The sequence below is a fragment of the Embiotoca jacksoni genome, unplaced genomic scaffold, assembly GCF_022577435.1.
Source record: "Embiotoca jacksoni isolate LCO1_2020_lvr unplaced genomic scaffold, fEmbJac1.0.p SCAF_11, whole genome shotgun sequence".
Taxonomy (NCBI): Eukaryota; Metazoa; Chordata; class Actinopteri; family Embiotocidae; genus Embiotoca; species Embiotoca jacksoni.
Genome location: NW_027185241.1, coordinates 5,902,716 through 5,918,381, shown reverse-complemented (window position 1 = coordinate 5,918,381; position 15,666 = coordinate 5,902,716). Strand labels below are relative to the sequence as shown.

Here is a 15,666-nt window from a genome sequence, read left to right as displayed (position 1 = left end):
TCCGTTCTCTGGTCACACCAAACATTTTTATTGAGAATTTTGACAGAACAGAGAGCATAAAAACATTCCCTGCACGACATCCTTCTTAATCCTCCTCCTCGTCGTCAGCTCCTCCAGCTCCAGCCTGGCCCTTCTTGGCGTTCTTTCTCTTGACGCGGCCTGGGCGTCCACCGCCGTATGGAGACCTCAGGGAGAAGTCAATGTGCTTCTGGCTGTCCAGACGAACCACGAAAGATGGGATGTTCACCACTTGCTTGCGCACGCTGCCAAGACACAGAGGATGAGGGGGACTTTAGTAAATATGTTCAAATGTCTTCCACATGCTCTTCTTTCAGGAGTTGTGTAAAACTTCATTAACATGTACACAGGCGAGTGCCATCAATCTACTGCAGGCTTCATTGACGAGGAATTCTTGACACCACAGGAAATCTGACTTAGTAACTTAAATCATCAGCCTGAGTATTTGGCACATCAAAGTGTAGTGAAAACTACAATTGCCCGGAGGTGCAATCCGCCAACCTTACCTGACAGCCACAACACCACAGTGGCAGTCTGAGCCCCTGGCGGCAGGATTGGCTCTAGGCAATGTCTACTGACAAGGTATACGGTTTTGATACCGAAGTGACCTTGCTGAAATGTTTAACCGATCTCAACGGAGAGTGTTACAGGATGGCGGTCCTCTGATGAAAGACGAAGCATTGACAGTTTCTCATGAATCCCCCAAAAGACTTGGACCCTTCATTAACTGATGTTTGCTTCAAAGAAGCCCGAGAGCTTACCGGATGTGCCTCTGGCGGATAAGGACACGGGCATGGTGGATGCTCTTGGCAAGTCCAAGCTTGAAGACCTGCGTCTGCAGTCTCCTCTCCAAGAAATCTTCAACCTTCAGACCCAGGATGTAATCGAGTTTCATCTTACCCTCATCCAGCACACCGATCCTCACCAGACGCCTGAGCAAAGCATTACCTGGAAATCCACACAGGAGTAATTAATTCCAAACATGGAGTACAAATGGCAATTAAGAGTACACTGACAATGTTGGCCTCATTGACGAGGAATTCTTGACACCACAGTGGAGTCTGACGATTCATAATTAAATCATTGGCCAGAACAAAGTACTTTTAATTTATTTAGCTCACCTTCAAACAGACGCTTGGGGTCTTTCTCATCCAGAGTGAGCAGCTCTCTGGCAGCTTTACGGATCTTGGCCAGAGTGAACTTGACCCTCCACACCTCACGCTTGTTCCTCAGTCCATACTCGCCTTGAAAGAAGATGCACCAGAGTTAATATCCAGTCCAACAAATGGAAATACTCAGTATATCAAGATGTCTTGAATGAAGCCATTTTATATTGTACAGTGATAATATTTGCTAAATCACACCATACCAATGAGTTTCAACTCCTGGTCGAGACGGGACTTCTCGAAGGGACGGCGGGGGGTGACATAAGTCTTGCGACAAACCCAACTCCTGGCAACGGGCATGGTGGCTTACAAGTGCCTGCAAAATCAACATCAAACATTAGCTTTACTCATCCAGTATGAAATGTATTATTTCTGCATCTCACAAACGAAGCATATCGTAAATTAACTCTAACCTAACCAAAAAAAAATAATAATCAATGGAGCCATTTCCACCTAGTTATTCCTGAATAAAATTTCACATAAACGTGTATTAATAAAGTGATTTGAAATTCCAGTCAAATTTTATTTTAAGTGTGACTGGAATTGTATATTTACAAAAATGTTAAGTTGCGAGTGTAAACCGTAAACCCAGCGGCTTTAAAAAGCATTAATGCAGACAAAGTCATCTCTTTCTAATTAATACGCTGTATAAAATTCAGTGTATAATACAAGTACACGATTTAGTCATTTTAAGCATATTTGACTGCAGAAGTTTAGCGACTCCTGCAGACACCGCTGTCTGCACTTTAACGCGAACCGGTCGGGAAATTCATGGAAACGAGTAATACATATGGATTATTAATAAGCTTAAAACACTGGTCTGCCAGGGAAGATTCGTTAAATATGTTTTTAACGAGTAGAAATGATGTTAAAATTCACAAGAAACCTGCTACGGTCATCCATACGACTAGGCCGCAACTGCACCGCACCACGTTGTTCAACGTGACAAGCTAAGCTAAGATTCACTACTTTTCCATTTAGAAATCCGTGAGAAAATGACAGGTAGGATATCTAATAGAAATACATCGAAGTTTTCGGTCGTTTCCTATTAACATCTGAGTGTAAGGGTGCTAATACAGAGAGTTTGCGTTGTTATGTAGCATGAGGCAGGCAGCTCATACCTATCTCGCTCAGGCTTCGCGCAGTAAAGAGGAAGTTAAAGGAAGTTCCTATTCATTTATAAGGCCTACGCATACACTACAAGTCCCATGATGCCTCTCACCACCTGAACGGAAGTGGACCGGTTGGGTTTGTTGCACTCTGTCGGTCAAACGGGAAAACAACAGCTGAAATGAATTGAAGGCACAGCTTTTAGAAGTACAGCAGGCTTAATGTGTGCTCCTTTTTTTTTTTTTTGTCAATGAATTATAAATATGTTTCATATCATAACAGACCCGCAGCTGTTAGACAGTGAATCATAAAACTTTACACAAAGAGGCGAAGGCCTGTTATGAGCTTTTTGTAACACTGGACCCCATTTGAAAAGGGTGTTATTGCACTAAATGTCCAGGAAGAGGTGAAAAATATTGCACTACAAAGTGTGGGAGAGTGAGGGAGGTATGGTGGTAAAAACAGGGAGAAGGACATGGGAGACTATTTATATAACTCTGAAATGGGACCCTGAGCATGTGTTTCTGTCTGTCAGGCTGCATGATCAACTGATGGAAACACAGAAGCACACTTGCTTTCTCTTTCACTGCTTTATATCCTGTCTGTTCCAGGCCAGGAATTGTTTATTTCGTTGAGTTTCTTTGTGTTTTCTTGTTTGACTCACCTGCGAGGTGAAACAGAGTCTTAACCTTCTTTCCCCTCGCCCTCCTGGATCTTCCATTTCCTCCTGTTGGGATTTTTCTTCTTTTTTTTCCAGCTTGATTGCCTGCTCTTCTGTGTGCGCCTTCCTTTTCCCCTGCTGTCATTTTCCTTTTCCACCCATTTTCCTCTGCTCCCTGTCTCCTTGAGCTTGGTTTTGGGGCTATGCTCTCCTCACCCACTGTGATTCTCCAGCCTTATGGACTCCCCGTCTACCCACAGACAACCACATGCTACCCTGGCCTACTTCAGGTAAACTCCTCTTCATTTGCTCTGTGACTCCACGATATCTCATAAATCTTCACCAGATTTTGAGCTTAAAGGTGACTCAGGAAACAGAGGTTGGGAATAAGCACGAACAATATTTCTTTACAAAATCAACGAATAAATTTCTTTATTTATCAAATTTGTTGCTAAATTGTCAGAAAGATCCCAAGTTTACATTTTTAAATTTCCTATTGTACTTTATCAGTTTACTATCAGTAAATAATATATGCAAATATTTACATCTAACAAACTTAAACCAATGTATTTCAGCTTTTTTGCTTAATATTTGCATATTTTAAAGAACTATTTTAGTATTGAATCTAATCATGTTTTTCCTGTTAATTGACTAATTCATTCAGTTCAAGTAGAATGTTTATTGTAAGTTGAGAAATGAATGAAAGTGTAAGCCATGATTAGTGAGGTGGAAGACATTTAATTTAGTAGGGGAAATCAAAGGGCTCCAGTTCATTTCATCAGTCACATCTTACATCTAATTCATTTTAGTGGTGTAGGGATTTAATATCTCGTGCAGAGGAACAATTTAAGCAATGACAAATCATACAGGCCCGATGGGATAGTGCCAAGTACACTGATTGTGAAACATGTTATTTATTCAAAATGAAGAACACTTTAACTTTAGTCCACTGGTCTCAGTGATACCAGATCTCAGTGATACCAAGAGACATACCTGACATACCACTAATGCCACAAGGCATCTGGTATCTCTCTACCTTGTCTCTGTGCTTCACACCAGCTGTATTTTTAGCCCTCCTTTCCTGAGCAGATAATCACAGGAGGAAATTCTGTCACCTATCTTGTTTTTTGAAGTCAACTGTGCTTGAAATTGGTGTGAAACATGCCCGTTGTGCATTTAAATATTGAATATTTAGCTCTTCAGGCATACAATTCACATCTGTTCTTTATTTGATAAAAGCTAGACGGGTGCTATGACAAAACAGGTGTAGAGAGAGAGATATTGTTTGAAGGAGACTGGGGCTGAAAAAAAACTTGAAGTCTGAGTTTTTAGGCTAAAGAATAAAATACTTGGAACATAAGATAATGTTGACTTATTTTAAGTGTTACATTTCAAAGGACTGAGCCCTCCTTCAGTTGTTTCTTGTAGAAATGTCAGTATGATTGAAGTGCAGCATCTGTTTGAGAGAGCATCTGCCAATTATCAAACTGCAGCAGCCTTGGTTTGAAATCCCTCTAGGGATTATTGTCACATGTCAGTCGGTGTCTTCTCTCCTCTGTCTTTACTACTTCTCTTCATTATCAGCTATTTAACAGAAGCCCAAATATATATTTTAATAAGAGGAAGCAGGTTATGCAGGTGGAGTGGATGGATAGATAGAAAAAGGAATATTTAGTTTCATTAATAAACTATGCGTTGCTAACATTTGCAACTTGGCTAGCATTAAAAGGCCACATCTGCAGTTAGCGTTGCCTCGTGTAAATCCTGTGGCAGCTGTCCCAGCAGGCACCTGGCTCCGAGCCGTTGACCTCTGACCACAAAGTGACAGCTGAAGAGCGAGACGAGAGAAATAGGCAACAAATGGCAATCAAAAAAAGCCTGTGAGGTGGAGAGGGGAGCACAGAGTCTGTACACTTGCTGACACTGTGATACTGAATGAGGCACAGTTACAGTCTGCGGGAATACAAAGAGAGAAAGCAGAGCTGACAGTGATATCCAACAGACTGCTATCTTCACCCATGTGTCACTTTTTTTTTCTTTTTTTTTTTTTATCTGGAAAGAGGGCCAAGGCAGCCACACTGGTTGTTTGTTAAGATAAATGGGAAACAGAGCAGGCACAAGTCAGTGTTGACATGTTTGGAAACATGTTCCAGCACAATAGTTAAGGCTGAATGAGATGTGGAGTTTGCATTACAACATGGGAGGATCATTCAGTCAGTTTTCTGTCCACAACTTTGCTGCAGACAGTTGAATGAATTGCACAGAAATTCACTTGAATTTACAGACCTTCCTGGTCCCCAGAGGATGAATCCTGCTGACTTTGGTGATCTCAACTTTTGACCTTTGTGGTGGTTTTGACTGAAATGTCTCCACGTCTGTTGGATTGGTTGCTCTGATCCTGACATTTTTGTCCCCTGCAGAGTGAAATATTATAATAAACAAGCCCCTGACTTTTTATCTATTTACTTTCAAGTCAACATTTTATATTTGTTTAATGCGGCAGTACATGACCAAATACCTGCAAAATAGCACATTTAAACACAGAGGTTGACCAAGGTTCCGCACACAATCAAACAGAATTAAAACAGTCAAAATAACTTTTGCTGTGTGCATTACATCTGATTCTGGTTCACTGGGATTCATACTCTGATTGAACAAAATAAAACTGAGGAATTCTAAATCGAAATCCTGTTTTATGGCAAAAGGTGACATCCAACACATAAACAATGAGACCAAACCAATGTAACGCTACCAGCCAGAGAGAACTGTGGTTTAGTATTGGCCCAAAGGTTTGATTGACAGTTAGTTCCTTCCTTCATCTATGCTTCATCATGTTACTCCTTGATTTTGCATCTACAAATCTCAAATTTTTCACACCTCTAAAGTCCAACAGCTGATCGAGAGCTATATGACACATAATGAGATGACAGTGGAGAAAGTTTTAATTATAAAAGATTCTTCTAAATCCTGATGCTGACGGACTCATTGGTGTGAATTGGCTTGCAAGGCAACACGGGGATGTCGGGGAGAGTGAAGAAGTTATCTAATCCACTGATTAAGTGAAAATATCATCACTGCTATAGAAAAGTTCCCTATTAAAGCACATTACTGCTGAGGAATTCAAACTCAATGAGTCATATTTTAGCTACCGATGTGGATGTACAAATCTTAGGATTTTCTACAGGTTAAGGAAACCCTCTCCTCTCCTTTTCTAAATTTTCGGAGATAATGTCAGCACTTAAGGCTGTTTTTAATATATCCTGAAACACTGACAAGAAATATACAACTAACAGCGAGACAACATTCTATGAGTTTATTGAATGTTGTACGACTCTTAATCGGTACTGCAGTAGGATAAGTGTACTGAAGCAAAAGTATATAGTTACACAAGCAGCCGCATTTAGTGCAGGAGATAATTTTAATGTATTCAGTTCCCGCACTGTGTCTCTCTGTGCGATGTTAGCACTCATTCCTAAATATCTAAGCATGAAGTCAGAAATACAGCGAACAATAAAGCAGGTATGTTTATGTGACTGATGATCCAACTGATGGTCTTAGGATAGAGACCAAAACTAAAAATTTTAATAATTATTTTATAGTCTTCAGTTTCTCAGAAGGCAACAAAGCGTACTCCACCAAATGCAAGATAAAGTAGCAGGAGATATATTGTTAAAGAAAATGTCTCTGTAAAGTAATGAAACCATGTTGGCCTCTCCAGCATGATATTCTTAGAGGTGACCTTTAGCATGATGTGGTGCATATGGATTCAACCTCATGCTGTGGGAAGAGCTCTGTCTGTAGTCTGTCTCGGTGGGTGGAGGGTAACGAGGTGATTGACAGTTACAGATGTCCACAGCTGGTGTGGCCCCCTGGTCCTCTCCCTCTGGTAATCATTTGATGTGATTGGTGGATGAGTAGAACTTACGGTGCGGTGGGCGGGTGGTTAGCTGGCATTAAAACATGCGGCAGTTGTTGGACAATGCATCAGAGATTGAGGAATGCAGTAAGGGGGTAAGACAATGCTTTCAGTTCTTTACTGGGTAATTCTTTCGTCTAAAAGCTGTACCTGATGATTGTTTACCTCAGTGTCCGTACAGTTCAGCTCTGTTAGTCAGAATACTTTTTTTTCCTTTTTTTTTTAATGTTGATTCTATTATATTTGCTCACATCAAAGAAAAACAAATTCTTTCTTTCTTTTTGAAAGAAATTATGTGATTTGAAGCTGCTTAAAAAAATGAATCAGTTCATCCAGTTCATCCATCCTTAAATATGTAATTGAAATCTAAACTCCCCTTATAGCTCTTTTTATGGCTGTAGTGGAGGATTTTCAGCAATTGTTCAGTTTTTTTTAAGTTAAGAATGACCTAAATGGTGTGATAATTGTGCAAAATGAACATCATAATCCTCCAGAGCTCAAGTATTTTTTGTTTGATTGTCCATAATGCATAACATCTCATTTACAATTATTTAAACACAAAAAGGCCGCAAATCCTTCAATTTGAGAAGCTGAAAGAAACTGGATTTTTCTCATTCGATTTACAAGATGTACAAGAACTTGGCCTAAATAAGCGTAAGTGCTTTGCATTTTTATTTTTTAGACCGTCCTTGCCTGATAAATACCTACATCTTTCAAACTTTTGTTTTTGTATGTGTCAAAAAGTCTCAAATTGGATCTGATTGTGGTTACTTTCTCAGAAATGATTCAACTGTTCAGAGTATCACTCCCTGTGACAAGTAACCTGATTTTCATGTGTACATTTTGTGGAATGCCCCTTTGTTATGACATTCATGCATGTGTCATTGTTATTGTGGTACAGTTTGTCTGTTCAGTATGTGGCAGCATCAACTTTCCATCTTCAAACTGACAACAGATTGTAAAAGTAGAACAACAACAACATCTGGTGATTAGTTTGTTTACATCTATATGACATGTGATATTTCTATGAGCAGTGGCTCATTCCTCCCTCCTTGCTCTCTCTGTGCCTTAGGGGGGCCCCACTCAGGAGGCTGGCCCAGGCAGCGGAGACCCCTCCCTGCCACAGGTCTACGCTGCTCCACCTTCTTACCCACCACCAGGTCAAGGTCCACCAACATCAGCGGGCAGACTTCCCACTCTTGACTTTAGCTCCGCACATCCCAGTTCAGAGTACCCCGAGCATCCCCAGCTCAGAGTCTATCAGGGCCCTCAGCATGACGGGGCGGACACTCTGACATCCAGTAACACGGTAAGAGCAGTTTGTGATGATCTTAATGTCATGACAAGAGCTTCATCTCCCAATAAAACATGATCTTCAGTAATTTAATGTGACAAGCAGCCCTGCTGCAACAGGTAGTCCTTTCATATGTCCTACCAGAGCAACACACCCAGATAAAGTTTCTTTCTATATATAGAGTCCCACTTCCAATGTTATGTCCTTGTACGGAAATGCCGCTCACACTCTGAGCAGCAAAGTAGGGGAGACAGCTGAGAGGGGATTTGTTGTTGAAAATAAATTCCTCCTCCGCTGTGTCTTATTCAGCAGGTAGTAAACCAGATCACCTTTCAAGATTATGTAATGTGTTTATATACCTCCAGAGGAGGTTTATAAAGTGCATGTTATGATTTTATGGTTCTTCTTCCAACCCAGAAAACCAACTGATTTCTGATACAGGATATAATTTACTGTTTCAATAATTTTTTTAATATACAAATATTTTTTAACACAATTTGTGACATTGCAAAACAAATATTTTGTCACTAAAGTGTTATTTTCTTTACGACTAGAGCAATACAATTATTTCAACCTGTTTCCAATAACAAATGTGTAATAAAAGTATTTTCAAATTTATTTATTTATTATTCTAGTGCAGAAACTGGCATTGTACTTTTATTTTTTTCCTGTGTTAACACCATGTCATGACTGCTGTGTCACTGAGTTTCAGACTGAAATATCTTGGCAACAAGAGAATAGATGGATTGACAGAGATTTTGTACAAATGTTCACGATCCCCCGAGGATGAATCCTACAGACCTGAATCCTAATGAACCCCTCTGACTTTTTCTCTAACGCCACAGTGAGCTTTTGACAACTTTTTGATAGATTGTTGTAAAATCTGTTGCAGACATTCAGGGTCGCCAGAAGATGCAGTCCCTGAATGAAAACATCTAGTGCTGCCATCAGGTTAAAATTTACTATGCTAACATGGCGATACTTGATAATGGTTATAGCCTACCTTGTAAACATTATATATGTCTGCTGGCTCTGTTTTTGTCAGCATACTAGAGAGATATTCACTCTTCCCAAAGGATAAATATGACTGTACTGATCACTTTAACCCCAGGTTCTTGTGTTAGTAATTGTCATTGTGAGCATGTTAGCATGCTCAGGTTAGCATTTAGCTCATTAACCACCACAGCCTTGCAGAGCTGAAGACTCCCTGAAAATATAATTGCGTCTGGAAACAGGTTGAAATATTCTGCAAAAATTGGAAGATTATTCACTTTTATGAAGAATTTACAGGGTTTTTTGTAGAGAGCAATTGGAACTACTTTTTTTTTGCAGTGCAGTTGAGATGATCAAGTGTCCTTCAGGCATGAAACGTCCGCTCTGATATAGACAGAGTTGTTTAGTCTGATCTGTGTGGCAGGTCGGCTCTGTGTCCTGCTTCTGCAGCACGTCTCTTCCTCCTCTCATAAATGGTGTTTTGTGGCCCCATCTATATATTTTATTACTAGAGCCCCTGACATACTTGGGTCCCTGCTGATTTTCGGGGAAAGTTGAGACGTCGCCACGGAGGGAGGGGGTCAAAGGGGGAGGCCGACCAGATGACCCCCTTTTCCCCCTCTGAAATATCGCTAAGGTCCAGAACACAATTCTGCATCGTGACATGAAACCACCACCCAACTCAACCCTGTCTCCCTGTCTCCCACTCCTCTTCCACTTTAGTCTGTGTGTAGTGTGTGTGTGTGTGGGTGGGTGAGCCACAGCTGGCCGGTGTAGTGTACTCCAGTGGCCTGTGTGCCTTTATGTGTTTATAAAACGCCTCTCTGGGTGAATGAGTCTCTTTTTCTGTCTATCCCCAACTTATTAATTATGCCCCTTGACAAATGACCTTTAACCTTTGGCAGAAAAGTGGCACCGTGACCCCAGACTGACATTTCAGTTTTGATCTCTGTCCCCCTTGCCTTCTGCCCATCACCCTCCTTTTCCAGCTTTTTGCGCACCTTCTTTGCCTTGTTTACTTTAATTTTAATTTTATCTTTCACTGCTGCACTGAGGCCTTTTTCACTGTTTATCTGCCTCTTGGTACTAGAATGCTAATACTCAAGTCTTGGGACTGCAGTTCTTATTTCAATTAGAGTGATAGATTTTACAGTGATTTTCTCTGCTTTTTAAAATTGATTTTTTTTTCTTTCTTTCTTTCTTTTGCTCTCTGCACCTTCTCTTTCTCACACTGCTGAAGCTCACCAGTTTTATTTTGCCTTTCTTGCAGATCTTTTCATTCTCATGTTCTTGTTTGGACTCATTCATTTGTTTTAAAAGTATTTTTTTAACACTTCTCTTGCAACGGTTTACGATGCTGGTTGACCGACACATACATGCACACACACTAGCATCGTGGTGCATTGTGGGATACTGAATGTTTTGGTTTTGGCACATTAGTCCTTGAATTCTTCTGCATGGGGCAGTTTATACATGTTTACAGGTCCTATTTGTATTTAATGTAATTACAACTAGTCTGAATTTGTGTTTTTCATGGGAGCTTGAAATAATTTTCCACTCTTTACCACAGCTGGAATGAGCACATGTAGTTTTAATATCAGATATCTTTATGGTTAGTGTACTGGGCATCAGTCTTTATACTCTCCTACAGGCATGTATTCAGACCCAGCTCACTAAAATAAAGGCCTTTTCACGGCTCCTTACATTTGCCTGAGAAGGGTCACTGGTTGCTGAATGCTCGTTGAACTTGGTTTGATTCACTTGATCTCATGAAAATGATCTTTGCTTCATGGATGTGATGCTTACGCAACCAAATCTTTACACAAAGAGAAATCCTCTGAGCAATGTTGCTGGATTTTGTTGAATTGACTCCTGTTATTTCTTCCCTTTCTTTCTTTGTTTTTCTACTGACGCCCTCTCCTCGTTTTTCTTCACATCTGTCTCATCTCATTCACACCCTTTCCATCTTTTGTTTTCCATCTTTCTGTTTCTGTTTGTTCTTTCATGTCCTCTTTCTTCTCGTCCATTCTTCGTCTATCCACGTATTTGCCTCCTCTCTTCCTCCTCCTTTCCTTGTTTCATACTTTCTCACTGTCAGGAGGATGTTCTGGCCCCTGTGACCTCTGACCCCCAGTCTCTCAGCGTGTCTGTGTCATCAGGGGGCGGAGCAGGAAGTGGAAGTGATGAGGAGGGGTCAGGTAAGGCCCAACCGAAACGCCTCCATGTCTCCAACATCCCTTTTCGCTTCAGAGACCCAGACCTCCGGCAGATGTTTGGGGTATGACATCCACACAGCCCATATTGTTACTGTAAATTAAATTACCTCCTCTGTGTTAAATCTTCTTGTATACTGACATAAAAACTTAATCTGACACTTGCAGCAATTTGGCAAGATCCTTGATGTAGAAATCATCTTCAATGAGCGGGGGTCAAAGGTGAGCAGCACAGAAAATCATCAGAGCTAACTCTGATGTGAAAATTATTTTTACTGAACAAAAGAAATTAACAATCAAACATGCAGGGCTTTGGATTCGTCACGTTTGAGAGTGCCACTGAGGCTGACAGAGCAAGAGAAAAGCTAAATGGGACTATCGTGGAGGGGAGAAAGATTGAGGTGAGGAAGGATTTCCAATCTGTTCAGTCTGTTTCCACATTTTCATTCTGCATAGCTGACTTTTTTCTTTTAACTTGTTTCCCCAGGTTAATAATGCCACTGCAAGAGTAGTTACCAAGAAGCCCCAGGCGCCTCTCGTGAGTGGTGAAATTTCAAGTAAGAAACACCTCATTAATATTTGCTCGTTTCGTTTTGGGGTGTGACTGATCTTTGGGGGTTCTGTTTAAGGCTGGAAGAAAGCAATAGTCTTTTTATTTCTCCGTAGCCTCTGGATGGAAGATCAACCCTGTCATGGGGGCGATGTATGCACCTGAACTCTATACAGGTAAGTCAACACTGATGTGTCACCACTCCTGAGAGATGACCAGCACTGTACATTTTTACTTCTCCTATCATTTACCTTTTGTCTCCCTCTGTGCTGATTTAGTCGCCAGTTTTCCGTACCCTGTAGCGACTCCCACCTTGGCGTACCGGGGGTCTGCGCTGCGTGGCCGGGGTCGAGCCGTCTACAACACGATCCGCTCTGCTGCAGCTACACCTACTGCTGTGCCCGCCTATCCTGGGTAAGACTGCATCCAGTGACAGCTCTACATTCTTTTACTTCCCAATGACACATTTTGATCTTGATTTTATTAATCTTTTCAGGGTTGTATATCAGGATGGACTGTATGGAGCAGAAGTTTATGTAAGTAGCTGCACACTCTCCCACATTTACAACAGTAAACCATTTGCTATTGCCATATTTAAGTTGTGTTATTTTTTTCCATACAGGGAGGCTACCCTACCGCTTACAGAGTGGCTCAATCAGCATCTGCTGCCACGGCAACCTACAGTGATGGGTAGGCAGACGAACAAAGCACATAAAGATGAATGTATTTCAGTACCTTCACAATGTTTCCAACATCATAAAGTTGCTTTTAAGTCTGTTCTGACACTTTCTAAGGATGGGAAGTCTTTTCTAGTAAAGTATGTGTTGGCTGATAAGTAAACAGAAATGTCAAAATATGTTTCTGTCCAGTTTATTTTCTGGTCACAATTCAGTGAAAAAAAAACCTATTTAAGATATGTTTATGAAGCTATTTAGCTATTGGCTGACATATTATTACCAGACCTTTTAAACTCCCAAATATTTGTTTCAGCCTAAAAAATCCAGTATTATTTTTCTGCTTTTTACATTTTTACAAAACATTTTGTTTACATCAAAATACAAAATTTCACATGATTTGTAGCATTTTAAATGTTCCTGTATTAAAATTGCCTTTTGCAGAGAAACTTGCTCGCAACAAATTTGTTGCAAGATTTTGTTGTAGTGGTAATGAGAAGGCTTTGCACTTCCTCAAACAGGCAACATTTACCAGTAAATATTCACCGTGAGTGGACAGTGTACTATGGGACACAAAAAAACCAAACTAAAGTCGTAAGAGTTTACTCGTTAACTGAATGATGTATTAAAATAAATATACGTCAACTTTAGTTGGTATAAATAGAAAAAAAACGTTATTTTTTTTCCCTCTTCTCCCAGCAGTAAAGTAAATGTGCAGCCCAAGGTCACAGCTGAGGTCATGTCTATTAGGAATTTGAGGCTTGTTTAGTAGCTTTCATTTTAGAATCACACTCAAATTACCCACGCTGGATTTTATTAAAGTTAATTCAGATCAGAGAAAGGTGTTTAAATGTAAGTAGTTTTATGTTTGTGAACATAGAGCAGGCTTCAAAAACTGAAACATAATTGAATTGCTCTGCAGCAAAATGAATAAACAAAGAAGGCTTAAAAGCAGCGTGTGTGACATTTACATTTGCTTCTGATGTCTTTGACCAGATACGGACGAGTTTACACCACAGCTGCGGATCCCTATCACCACTCGGTTGGACCAACGACGACATATGGAGTTGGTACAATGGTGAGCTCAGTCAGAACAGCCTCTGTTGAAAGCTGTGATGTCGTTATATTTGTGGCTAACAGCAGTCTGCTTCTGTCAACAGGCCAGTTTGTACAGAGGAGGATACAACCGCTTCACCCCTTACTGAGCCGGGGGGGGTGGGGGTGGGGTGTGTGTATGTGGGGGAGGGGGCAGGGAAACATTTCTCCTGAACTCTGGGATTGGCTGATCCATGGACGCTGCAGGACAAGTTATCTTCTACCTCCTGTCTCCATCACAGCCTCTCCTCAAGAGACTAAACAGCTTGAAGTCATAAATACTGTAGGACCCTTTTACTGTCCATTCTGCTGAAGAACACTTAGCACATGGAAGAGGATATTGTGTAATTTATAGACAGTGGTTTTAAACCTTTAACTGATTATTGTTTTCTGAATTTGCTGATGTAATTGCCACTGCTTCATAAGGGAGAGCTGGTGGGAAATACTGTGTTTAAAATGTGGGAATTTTTTTTGTCAATTTTTTAACAATGTTGACGACTTATTTTTGATGGCAGTTATTTAGTAAATCTGTATTTGAGCGTGTGTGTGCGTGTGCGTGTGTGTGTGTGAGCATAATGTGTGAGGCTATACATCAACATTGTTCAGTTACTCAGTCGACTGAGCGACAGCTGTGACGCTGGAATCACTATTACAAATACAGAGCTACTGTTTGTCTGGATGTAGTTTTTTGTTTTTTGCCTTTCTAACTATCTACCTCTCATTCATGTTTAGCTTTTCATACAGCTGTTATACAACTAATCCTGTTTTCATGGCAGTTTCTATGACTTCCTTTCTGTCCATAAACCTGTCTGTTTCTGTGGCTTCGTACCTCACGATCTGATGAGTCTGATATCAGTCAAGTGCCTTTTGTTGCTTCTCCTCTACTCACCCAGGAGTTTTATTTTACCGAGTTGCTGATTTACTTTCTGCTGTTGGCTTTTACGACACAAACCTGCTCATCACTAGAATGTGAATTTTCTGACCATCGTCTTGTCACTCGTCAGTGCCCTTCACTGTCATCTTTTCCTGTTTTTTCTCTCTCCTTCCTCCCTCAGATATGTTGAATGACTTCTTTGCTTGTATCAGTGAATTTTTTTTTTAGGCCTAGTCTTTGTTTCTGTTGCACTCTTTTCTGCTTTGTTTGATGTTTACCTCTAAATAAAACCGTTTCCCCTCTTTCCCTATTCTGTTCTTTATTGATTCCTCACATTTTCCGAAACTTTTTTTTTCATTTCTCATCACTTTCTGTGTTCCTGTTTCTGTGCGGCTCTGTTGCCACCTCAGCTTGCGATCTGACTCAAAAAAAAATGTATCACACGTGAAGTAGTAATGACACTCAGGTTAAAACAGCAGACGACGCATGTCACGTTTTTACTGAAGATTTCTAAGACTCGATCCCATCGTATCAAATGTGTCTGGATTATTCCCATCAGGCTTCATACAGTTTCATTCTTCTGCTTGCTCTCTGTCCTCATTTCTGTATCTCAGTACTTTGCTGTCTTGTTGCCTCACTAAATAATTTTTCCTCTCGTCTTTCAGATTTGTTTCTCCTTCTTTCTGCTCTACTTTGCTCCACTGTTTATACATGTACATGAAATCTTTCCTCAGCTGTCTTCCTGTGTTTTCTGCACTTTCTAAACTTCTAAATTCTCTGGCTTTATTCTTCTTTTTATTAGTTGTATATAGTATAGATGTTCTCCATGAGATTTTCCCCTAGATTTTAATCTTTTTTTCTGCTAATTAACTATTCTGAGTGTCTGTAACTTTTTCTGATGACATTCTCTCTCGCTGCATGATGTATAATTATTTTCTCTCTTCCGCTGCTCTATTTCCTGCAGATCTGGCTTCTTTTTCTCGTCATTATATTAAAGATAGTTTTTGCTCCTTGCTCGACGGCTCCTTCCGTTTGTTTCCTTCTCTGACCCAATTTCTTAGATACCTCTGAGCTCTGGTCTTGCAGCTCCGCTCTCCGGCCT

At 40.5% G+C, this 15,666-nt stretch overlaps 2 protein-coding genes across 2 annotated transcripts; one reads left to right on the top strand and one right to left on the bottom strand.

The window, feature by feature from the left end:
- Positions 1-4: 4 nt before the first annotated feature.
- rps9 (ribosomal protein S9) lies at positions 5-2,383 on the bottom strand. The gene is made up of 5 exons (XM_069142648.1): positions 2,306-2,383; positions 1,388-1,500; positions 1,140-1,262; positions 780-966; positions 5-263 (listed from the first exon to the last, which is right to left on the bottom strand). Exons 2-5 carry the CDS (start codon positions 1,482-1,484, stop codon positions 86-88), a joined length of 585 nt encoding a protein of 194 aa, XP_068998749.1. The 5' UTR covers positions 1,485-1,500; positions 2,306-2,383; the 3' UTR covers positions 5-85.
- Positions 2,384-2,827: 444 nt separating this feature from the next.
- On the top strand, positions 2,828-14,868 carry rbfox1l (RNA binding fox-1 homolog 1, like). Its single transcript, XM_069142647.1, has 12 exons — positions 2,828-3,245; positions 7,944-8,180; positions 11,257-11,436; positions 11,540-11,593; positions 11,680-11,772; positions 11,859-11,928; positions 12,038-12,097; positions 12,200-12,335; positions 12,418-12,457; positions 12,544-12,611; positions 13,592-13,673; positions 13,756-14,868. The coding sequence occupies exons 1-12, from the start codon at positions 3,159-3,161 to the stop codon at positions 13,798-13,800; spliced, it is 1,152 nt and encodes a 383-aa protein (XP_068998748.1). The 5' UTR covers positions 2,828-3,158; the 3' UTR covers positions 13,801-14,868.
- Positions 14,869-15,666: the final 798 nt, after the last annotated feature.